This window comes from Acartia tonsa, chromosome 10 (assembly GCF_053477335.1).
Source record: "Acartia tonsa isolate MP-2025a chromosome 10, ASM5347733v1, whole genome shotgun sequence".
Taxonomy (NCBI): domain Eukaryota; kingdom Metazoa; phylum Arthropoda; class Copepoda; order Calanoida; family Acartiidae; genus Acartia; species Acartia tonsa.
In genome coordinates this window covers 3,498,152-3,509,411 of record NC_137269.1, presented here as the reverse complement: position 1 = coordinate 3,509,411, position 11,260 = coordinate 3,498,152, and the positions used below count along the sequence as shown (strand labels likewise).

At 33.9% G+C, this 11,260-nt stretch overlaps 1 protein-coding gene across 1 annotated transcript in view; it reads left to right on the top strand.

Annotated features, from left to right (window-relative positions):
* Nucleotides 1-11,260, top strand: part of LOC145329192 (fanconi-associated nuclease 1-like) — a 40,068-nt gene that overhangs the window by 355 nt on the left and 28,453 nt on the right. Inside the window, exons 2-10 of the mRNA XM_080173235.1 lie at nucleotides 86-146; nucleotides 2,761-2,828; nucleotides 3,102-3,175; nucleotides 5,529-5,840; nucleotides 6,816-6,924; nucleotides 7,598-7,683; nucleotides 9,708-9,822; nucleotides 10,109-10,212; nucleotides 11,107-11,160. Of these exons, the coding sequence (XP_080029361.1) occupies nucleotides 86-146; nucleotides 2,761-2,828; nucleotides 3,102-3,175; nucleotides 5,529-5,840; nucleotides 6,816-6,924; nucleotides 7,598-7,683; nucleotides 9,708-9,822; nucleotides 10,109-10,212; nucleotides 11,107-11,160 (983 nt within the window). The remainder of the gene's footprint in view (nucleotides 1-85; nucleotides 147-2,760; nucleotides 2,829-3,101; nucleotides 3,176-5,528; nucleotides 5,841-6,815; nucleotides 6,925-7,597; nucleotides 7,684-9,707; nucleotides 9,823-10,108; nucleotides 10,213-11,106; nucleotides 11,161-11,260) is intronic.

The window sequence follows — 11,260 nt, the reverse complement described above, 5'->3', positions numbered from 1 at the left end:
AACTTAAGGTTTAAGAGTAACTAATAGTCTAATTATAGAACCTCTCTCCCTAGATTTTTTGGTAATCATGAAATTGGTTGTTCAGGGTCGGTTGTCAGCTGGCAGAAATGAGTCAAAGAAAGATGGCGGCGATCCCTTGGTTCCAGGTATAATTATTCAGGAACAGCTTTTCCAGACTGGCTTCGAAACCGATTAATATCCGCTGGATTAGAACAGATTTTAAACCATACTGAAAAATCATATATCGTATCTATCGTATTATATCCAATGTACAATCATTTTTTTGTTTGATTAGCCATAGTTTCTTAGGGTTTGGACCTAAGACTCCTGGAATATGTTGAGACACTTTTGTATAGCCACCAGGGCCAGCTTAAGCTCCACGTTCAAGTATGACTTGACACGCTGTCTCATGAGAGCTCCTCGTTATTACCTCACCCTCGCCGGTTTTGAGTATGGCAGGTGTCCCAGATTAAGTCACCGTAATGAATGACACTCTCCTCAGAGGAGCCTGGGATTAAGGGAAGTGATGGTATTATACACTTGATTATTAGGCATCCAAACTACCTAACAATCTCCCTTCCAATGCAACTGGGGGAGGTTGCATGAATTGAATACACATTAGAGAATTCGAGACAACATGTTGTGATCGCAACATGCAGGGTTTGAACTCGAATTCTCATCACCGTAACTCAGTGCGGTACCACAGAGCTACGGCGCCCCCAATCATAAAATAAAACCAGTTTTTTTACTCCATGCTTTCGGCATCTCGGGGCTAACAAAACATCTTATATTCATATAATTCTTTATTTTAATATCCACAGAAAGCTGTTTATAAAACGATGTGATAAATAACTATTATAAAATTATGGTCACTGTACCCCCGTCCATACGTCACAGTTAGCTCTTCTCGGTTAATTTAGGCATGTTAGAATTGTCCTAAATTTTCCTATTGTTTTCAAACTTTAAATGGCGATTCCTTCCGAAACAGAAGGACATTTCGAATTATAGAATAGCTACGTTCTAATAACTAGTTAGCTGTTAAAAGATTATATTTCAACTACTTGTCCTAATTTACAGAACTATATAAATTTTCATTAAGGGGGGGGGGGGGGGAGAGAGTTTGTACACTTATAGGAAACGAAAATTCAGTATAAAATTTTGCCCTGGACGTTTGGGCTTTTTTTTATAGTTATCAACCTAATTCTTTTTGTAAACTCTCTTATATGATTGTATCTACCTATAAGAGAGTTTACAAAAAGAATTAGGTTGATAACTATACAGGGGTGTATATTCTGCATGCGATCCCCGGCTCAGGGGGGGGGGGGGGGAATAAAAAATAAGTGGTTGGAGGGAAAAAAAATGTAAAAATTAAGAAAACTGAAAATATTTTTTCTATTTCGCCCCCCTCCTTGGTTAAAAAAACTAAAAAATGTGTGGTAGGAGGGATAAAATAAATAAAATATAGATTTCTTTAAATATTTTTCTATTTCCCCCCCTACTTTTTAAGAAAAATCTAGGGGGGAAAAAAAATAAAAAAATTTGTAGCAGGGGAAAAAAATAAATCTTGTGCAGAATATACACCCCTGTAACTATAAAAACAAGCCCAAACGTCCAGGGCAAAATTTGATACTGAATTTTCGTTTCCTATAAGTGTACAAACTCCCCCTCCCCCCTTGTGTAAATACGTCAATCCTTTTAAAATAAAATTTAGATTTAAGTAAAACTTCCAAATTTGCTTTAAATATATTGCTTTGAATTTAAATTTAGGTAGGATTTTTAGATATTTTACTCTTAAGTTAAATGCATGGAGCTAGGGAGTTGACATTGGGCTCTTTATTACAATAATGCCGATTGGTCTAACAAAACTGGAATTAATAATATGATTTAATTGTTCATTTTATTATTCCTAGAAAATTGTCTGTAATACGATACGATAGACGATTTTTCAGTATGACTCAGAATCGATTATGTTTAATCGGATATTAATCGTTTTCGAAGCCATATTGGAAAGGTTATTCAAGAAAATGAATACAGTTTTTCCCAAAAATTTAATATATTAACGTATTGTTATATAAATTGAAAATGTATTCGTTGACTTATTTTGAAATCATTTAATGTGCTTGTATAACTTGATTTAAGTGCTTTAAAGTACAGTCTTTAACAGGGATCTAAAGGGATAAGACAAAGACAGATAAATTGACGTTCATCCTAAATTATGATACACAAAATTAATTTAAATTACATCTTCTGTAGATTAGTGGTGGAAACGTTTGTACACTCATCTTAATGAATCAGCCAATTAAAATTCATTTAAAAAGTCCCCAAAGTTGTTAGTAAATAAGAAATGTTATTATAAAACCTTGGGGACCAGTGTAATAAATAGCCCAATGTCCCCTCCCTCCCTGGTCTTTAATGAATCATCTTGACAAATATTTTTAATTTATGATATTTTAATTTGATAATAAGAAAATAATATCATCAAGAACATTCTTTCCAGTATAGCTTCGAAACTGATTAAGATCCGCTGGATTAGAACCGGTTCTCAGCCATGCTCAAAAATTTTATAACATGGTATAACAGACAATTTTCCTCCAATATTGAAAAAAAAATCATAAAATTAATACTATATCAGTTCTGTTAGACCGGGCATTCAGCTTTACGGGGCCACAAAAGGAGAACTATTTGATCGATATTGAATTTTACACACATATAGACAAAAAAAACATCCTGTTATTTTTATATAGACTATCTTTTTTTTAGATTCAACACCGAAAAAGCAAACATCAATACAAAGTTTCTTTGCTGTCCAAGCTAAAAGAGAAGAAAAGGTAATAAAATAGCATAAAACTTGCCTATATTTATCCCAGTACATTAAAAATAAACATACACTATTCCCTTTAGTCAAAATAATTTAATTGGTTTCTGGGTTAGCGTTAGCAAATACTTTTCAGTCACTTTTACACAAATTGTGACACTTAAAAATGTTTTCTACGCCAGTGGAGGTCTCTCAGAGGTTAGAGATATCCCTTGTCACACACAAACAGACGAACACACACACACTCATACATCCGGTCACTTTTATAGAAGGATAAAATGTTTAGAAAGTTTGCTGTCCAATCTGTGAAGCCTCAGTGTTGTACAAAAGCATAAACCAACATCTTGATAGTTGTACAGGAAGGATTACACAAATGGATATATTAATACATGGATATTACACAAGATTTTCATATTCTTTAAGAAAGTGAAACGCGAAGCGGGCTAAAATAAGCTTTCCCTCTTTCACCACCTTTACCCCACCTACTCCACTCCTACATACTGACCAATAAACAATGTCCATGTTAGCAATGTTACAATCCACGTATATTCTACATCTATTATTTTCTTTCTCATTTTTGGTAGCCGCGCTCTTCTTTAATTAGGATAATAATTACCCTAGATGAGACATTGGACCGTAAATTATACAAGTACCCAATGTTTTAAACCTATCAAGTTTGTTAGCTCAAAAACTTAGTTAGCTATATCCAAACTAGTAGTGCCCAAACTTTTCAACCAACCATTTAATCTACGGAATGGGTAGTTTTGTTTATTTTCCTTAGGAAATTATACTTTATCGTCCATTATCTTATCCCTTAAAAGGAGGATGTGCTTAAGGACCATTTGGGCAGGGGGGGGGGGGGTTTACTCGAGAACCCTTAGAGCTAGAGGGAGCTAATTTTGGATTTAAGCTTCTATGGGGCCAAAGTTACTTTTAAAATTATCGTCGACCCCCCACCCCCCCCCAAAAAAATTTTTTTTTGGGGGGGGGGGGAAAAATTTTTTTATTTCATTTTTGATTGTGTCACTAATTACCCCAAGTTTTGGTATCTTTAAAAAAAACGGCGGCGGGACCGCCGCTCCCGCCGTCCGCCGCCACCAAAAAAGAAATTTTTTATTGCATTTCTCGCCGAATTAGGCAATTTGGAATCATTTGAGACCATGTTATTTTTTAAAAAAAATTTCCCCTAACAAGCAACCCTGTGGGGGGGACTTGGTCATTTTTTTCAAATTCTCGTTTATGAAGGTATATCTTAAATACAGTATGCTACTCTCTTAGTTTTAGAGATAATTGGATGAAATCTTTTGGGCTGGGTCACTAATTTCCCCCTACTATTGGTATCTTTAAAAAAAACGGCGCCGCTCCCGCCGTCCGCCGCCACCAAAAAAGAAATTTTTTATTGCATTTCTCGCCGAATTAGGCAATTTGGAATCATTTGAGACCATGTTATTTTTTAAAAAAATTTTCCCCTAACAAGCAACCCTGTGGGGGGGACTTGGTCATTTTTTTCAAATTCTCGTTTATGAAGGTATATCTTAAATACAGTATGCTACTCTCTTAGTTTTAGAGATAATTGGATGAAATCTTTTGGGCTGGGTCACTAATTTCCCCCTACTATTGGTATCTTTAAAAAAAACGGCGGCGGGACCGCCGCCTTTTCCGCCGCCACCAAAAAATTTTTTTTATTATATTTCTCGCCGAATTAGGCAATTTGGAATCATTTGAGTTCATGTTATTTTTTTCAAAAATTTTTCCCCTTACAACCAACCCTGCGGGGGGACTTAGTCATTTTTTTCAAATATCTTATCTTAAATACAGTATGCTACTCCCTTAGTTTTAGAGATAATTGGATGAAATCTTTTTGATTGTGTCACTTATTACCCCAAGTTTTGGTATCTTTAAAAAAAAAACGGCGGCGGGACCGCCGCTCCCGCCGTCCGCCGCCATTTTCCGTTTTGAAAAAATAACATGGTCTCAAATGATTCCAAATTGCCCAATTCAGCAAGAAATGCAATAAAAAATCAAAAAGATTTCATCCAATTATCTCTAAAACTAAGAGAAACTGTATTTAAGATATACCTTCATAAACGAGAATTTGAAAAAAATGACGTCCCCCCCGCAGGGTTGCTTGTTAGGGGAAAAATTTTTGAAAAAATAACATGGTCTCAAATGATTCCAAATTGCCTAATTCGGCGAGGAATGCAATAAAAAATTTCTTTTTTGGTGGCGGCGGAAAACGGCGGCGGACGGCGGGAGCGGCGGTCCCGCCGCCGTTTTTTTTAAAGATACCAAAACTTGGGGTAATTAGTGACACAATCAAAAAGATTTCATCCAATTATCTTTAACACTAAGAGAGTAGCATACTGTATTTAAGATATACCTTCATAAACGAGAATTTGAAAAAAATGACTAAGTCCCCCCGCAGGGTTGCTTGTAAGGCGAAAAATTTTTGAAAAAAATAACATGGTCTCAAATGATTCCAAATTGCCTAATTCGGCGAGAAATGCAATAAAAAAATTTTTACCACCCCCCCCAAAAAAAAAAGTAACTTTGGCCCCATAGAAGCTTAAATCCAAAATTAGCTCCCTCTAGCTCTAAGGGTTCTCGAGTAAACCCCCCCCCCCCCCTGCCCAAATGGTCCTTAAGCACATCCTCCTTTTAATTTTAATAAGCAAGACAATTGTATCCAATGTGTAATTACTTATGATGTAGGTCCCAGTAACAATGTACAGAAAGTACAGACTGAGGTACTGTCAATACACCAAGAATGTACAACAGTCACAGAAGAAAATAAAAAATCCTCCATTTTAAAAACAGAAATTACGCAATCAGCTGAAATCGTCATATTATCAGAAAACTTTTCAAATAAAAATCTGCCAAAACCATTTGACTGTGATAACAAAAATGGAGAATCAAAAGATTTAGTTATTGATGAAAAAATTACTCTGAAACGAGGAATAGACAATGTTATGTCGCCATTTGATGAAGGAAACCAGAAGAAATTGAAAACAGACGAAGAATTTAGGTATGTATATACAATTTTAAAATTCGTTAGCTTAACAACTTTGGAGACTTTCAATCAATTTTGATTGGTTGGTTCTTTAAGTCGAGTGTCCAAACGTTTCATCCACTAATTATAATATACAAAAGGGGTAATTTTGTGTTACATTATTGGAGATGTACCTAAATTTATTGGCCTTTGTCTCATCCATTTAGATCCCTGAAACTCAATCCTTTCAAAAATATTTTGCTGCAAGTTTTAGATTTTTGTTAATATTATACGTAGTAGGAGATAATATTAATAAAATGACGAATAATAAATTCTTATTAATAAGACAAAAAGAAATTCTGAATGGCTATTGTGCAAGTTTTTTTATAATTGCATTGCAAACTAAATGTTTAAACAAGGATGACAACATCCACAAGTAGTGAAGCACAAATATTGTAGATGGACTAAAGGTTTAATTAAAGTTATAAAGCAGAAAATCAAGATATCCTCTTTATTTTATTAAAATTGGAAATAACAAAAAAATCAACAGTCTTTCATGTATAGCAGCCTAGAAAATCATTTTCCCCCTATTTGATTCTTTCCAGACAGACAGACGGACATTTTGGCATTTTTAGATAAAGTACCTAAGATAGATTTATATTTAAAATCACCAAACCTTGTAAGAAAATAAATCTATTTAGTATTTACGCTATAATTTAGAAATGAATTAGGATTTAATCTTCTAGGTATATAATTCGAAAAATAGATTTTGTGGCAGTTAAAAGTTCTTCATTACTATTAAGACCAGAATTTAAAAGAAAACAATGGTTATGCCTTTGGGACATCTAAAACCATTGTACTAAAAAAGTTTATTTAACGTTTTATTAAAATTAGTGGTTACTGGTTACAGCTGAAAAAAATTAAGAAAATGGGGTTCTACTGTGAAAATACGTCGAAATTCCCTTAAGAAACGTTGCCACGAAAAGGATTATACCCTGTTGTTTTTCTTAGTGACAACGATGACGATTTTGTTGCTCTTTGCTTGGACACAGAACAAATAAAACAAGGGTTCCAGTCTCCTCTCAAATCATCACAAGTTAATTCTCAATCTCCAAATAAGGTATAGTTTGTAGATGCTAACCTACTCTATAATTTATATTGTCGGTCCGTTCGCCAGTCAATCAGTCTTAAATGTGATTTTTCTCAGCTGATATTCAAGATAGACGGCTTTTTTGTGTAGGTTTCCTATTCCCATTAGCATCCAGTTTGTAATTTACTTTATCCGTCGGTCTGTCAGTCATGCTACAAAATATGAATATTTTAAAATATGCAAAATAAAGGTTGGATAGCTTTCGTGATTATTTCTCCAATAAATCTATTCTTTTTCTTAACAAATGCTCTTTTAATATTCTTTTCCGTTTTCCCATCCATAATTTTTTGTGTGCCTCGCTTCTTATGGATATTGTCATCCTTATTTTTAACAGTTTTAGATAAGATTCTATCTAGGTATCCTGAGCGGGAAGTCAAATTTAGGCTGTTTATTACTCTAGTCCCATAAAGTTTTCCTATTCGTTGGCTTAACAACTTTGAGGACTTTTATTGAATTTTGATGGATTTGTTCATTAAGTTAATGTTCAACGATTCATCCACTTGTTATAATCTATAGAAGGAGTGATTTTGTCTTACATCATTCGAGGGATGTACATCAATTTACCGGCCATTGTCTTATCCATTTAGATTTCTGCCAAGCATGTACTTAGAAATGTTTTAAACCTTATTTTTAATTGTTTTAGATCTTGCTATCTCCGAGTATCTCGTATAATCCAGCAAAGTATGGCGGTATCAAGGCGCTCAGTCAAGGAGGCACAGAGTTTGTCAGGTAAAAGAATGGATTTATCATTACCTGGATCTTACACAAGATTATCATGTACTTTAATAAAGAGAATCTTTTAGTGGGCTAAAATAACGATATCCCAATCCAACCCCTTTACCCCTTCTTCTACTGGATTGATGAATCAACCAATTAATCACAGGGGAAATAGTAACTTAAATTGATATATTTTCCCCTGTCATAATATCCACGTACATTCTACATCCATTGGTAAGAGAGGGGGGTGTTAGCCTAGATGGGGTTGAAAAAAGGAGAATGTTCATGTAATCTCTGTTAATTTCATATTTTAAAGAGGTATTGAGTGTTGACCTATCCCTTCCACACATTACTTGATAAGGGTATACTATTCTGAATTCATGAAGCAATTTCAACCTGTTCATATAAAAAAATGTTTTGAATGTGTAAAGTATTTTGATGCTTTTTCAACTACTAGTGGTTACGCACTGAGCATCAAGAATAGTCTAAAACAATACCATGACTACAATCTATAACAAAATAGCCTAAAACTAACCCGGGATCCATATCAAGCTTCTCTACAAATCAGTTCAGTAGTATTCGAAATCTTAAGAGACAAAGAAAACCTCACTACTTCTTTATATAATTGGATTGTCCCTAATGGATGTATATTATACATTGATATTATGACAGGGTAAAAATTTAGATTGCTATTTCTCCTGTCAGTTATTGGTCAGTTCGTTTATCCAGTAGGAGGGGAGTGGATGGGGTAAATGGGGTTGAAGAGAAGATTGTTTTTTTAGCCCGCTACAAGTTTTATTAAATTAGAAAACATGATAATCTGGTGTAAGATCCAATTAATAATAAATCCATTATTGTCCTCTTCCTCTTATTCAGGTAGGTTCCTATTGTTATTAATTTTGATTCTTTTTATTCACGTAAACAAATCAAATTTTCCTTTCATAATTAAAATAACCAATAGATAGTTTTCAATAGGTACACTGTTTTTTAGTACGCTCTTTTGTTTGTTTTTAAAAAAAACATTCATTATTTGTCCACTTGACGTATTTTGAAAACTAGTATCAAGGGTATTTGTATTAGAAGGAGTAGAAAAGAGTAGAAAAATAGCATAAAACCATGTCAGAACTTAATCAAAATAAATAAGTTAGCTTTAAACCATCCCTAGACCAATGTGAACCTTTCCTTAAATGGAGAACCTAATCGTTTCAGTTGTCATCAAAATCTTAAGCTTCAAACAAAACAAAAATCTTCATATAATAGTTTAACAATAAAAAGCGATTTCAAAGTATAGTTTATAATTTTAAGGGATATGACAATGGACAATAAATTGATGTATCAAGTACTGATAAATACAATTGCCCCTTATGTAGAATTATTGGTTGTTAAATTTGGTCACTGCTAGTTTGAACCAGCCAATCAAAGTTGAATTAAAGTACCCAAAGTTTTTCGGCCAACAATTTTGAGAACGTGTTTTTAACATTAAACTTTAAGGTACCACTATAATAAACAATTTATTTTCTCTATCTTATCGATTATTGCTGACTGACGGACAGGCAAAGTGAATTATAGAGTAGCTTCGCTACTAAAAAGTCCAACGGAATTGGTTTGTTGTCATAAGTTTTATTTTTATTTTTTTTATTGTATTAAGGACAATAGAATATTTAGATGTTAAATGAGATTTTTTTAATGAACTTGAGAATAAATATGAAATAATTTTAAGGTTTATTATTAAAAAGAATAACATCCTGTTATATTTTAATATTCAAAACAAAGTAAAGATTTTCTGTTATTACCAAAGCTGTTTTTGATTGACAGAAATTAAGTCTTGAAATTACTTATAAAAACTAAATTGTATTAGTTATTTTGTTTGTAGCTTGAGATCTCGATAACTTCTGAACTCCTTTTGGGATGCTATATGAGTCTATGTAGCAGAAATAGTTGTTTACTAAATTTTTCTACGATTTCAAACCCCTAGAAACACGTACTTTATGGACTTACTACTTATATTGAACATAATTTTAAAGTTAGATATTTAGGACCTCAAGAAAAACGGCAGCAGATAAATGGTCCCCACGCAAGAGAAAAAATGGTGGAAAATCTAGCTTACCTGACATGCCACAGCATGACCCATATACGCCAAGCAAACGACAGGTAATTGTATTTCTTAATAGAGAAGCTACTCCTAATTCACTTTGTCTTTCCGACCGCCAGTCATTCAGTCCCTAACGCTATGGGGGTAATGTAATTCCCTCAGCTTCTATTTAAGATAGACGGATGATTTTATCTGAATATTTCCTATTCCAATAAGCATCCAGTCTCCAATTGGGATATTACAGGGATATCCAAGTCATCAGCTGGATCATTCAATACACACAGACAGACAGACAGACGCATAAAACAGACATCCTGTTACTTTTTTATACTCATTTTATTTTAGGATAACGAGTATGTACCTTATTATGTGACAAATTTTGAGTACATCCTGACATGTGTTATAGACTGCACTGATGATCATACACTATTTAGTCAACAAGAACTACAGTAAGTCTTTAATAGTCATGTTCTCTAATAAAGTTAAACTTGCAGCGAGCTAACATAACGATTCTCCCCTTCCAACCATTTTACCCCATTCCATTCCCTTCTTCTGTTATGGTAGTAAGTTGAATTACCCCTTTTATAATATCTACGTATGTCTATATCCATTTCAATATTTTAAAGCAAAACTTTTCTACATATGAGTCTACAACGAAAAGCCGTACCGTTTATTTCAGCATGTAAGAATTGTCTAATAAATTTAAAACTTGTTTATTCCTGTTACAATCAGAAACAATTTAGGAAGCGTAACAACTTAGTAATACTTACCAGAATGTCAGTATGACCAATTTAAACAAGATACTTCTTTTTTTGTGAACAACAAAGTTACTCGATATACTTTTTTTGGTAGCGAAGCAATTCTAATTCACTTTGTCCGTCATTCAGTCAGTCCGTAACGCTATAAGAGAAATGTAGACATTTTTAGTAAAGATTTCTATGACATGTGCAAAGGGGGGGGGGGCGAAAGTGACACTTTTTGAAACCAAAACTAAAAGTCAAAGGAACTCAACTAAAAAAAGAGTTATAGATCTGAGATTTTGCATGGCAGTTGCTTTATAGGGGTACAATATGGAACTGTGAAAAAACGGCGGCGCAACCGCCGAAAACCGCCGAGAAAAGGCAAAAAAAAATTCGGCGATTTTCGGCGGTTGCGACGCCGTTTCTTCACAGTTCCATATTGTACCCCTATAAAGCAACTGCCATGCAAAATGTCAGACCTGTAACTCTTTTTTTAGTTGAGTTCCTTTGACTTTTAGTTTTGGTTTCAAAAAGTGTCACTTTCGCCCCCCCCCCCCCCCCTTTAATCATTAAATTGTCTTAAAAAACAAACCTGATTTTTAGGATAATTGAAAGTTACAGAAAGCTACCTCTGTCTGCCAGAAAGCTGTATGTCAGGTTGGTGAATTATTTTTTTAGCAGCGGAGCCCACTACTTTATAATTATAAATGTGTGTTTGTGTTTTTTTTTCATTTGTTATCTAATATACGAGTGGTGC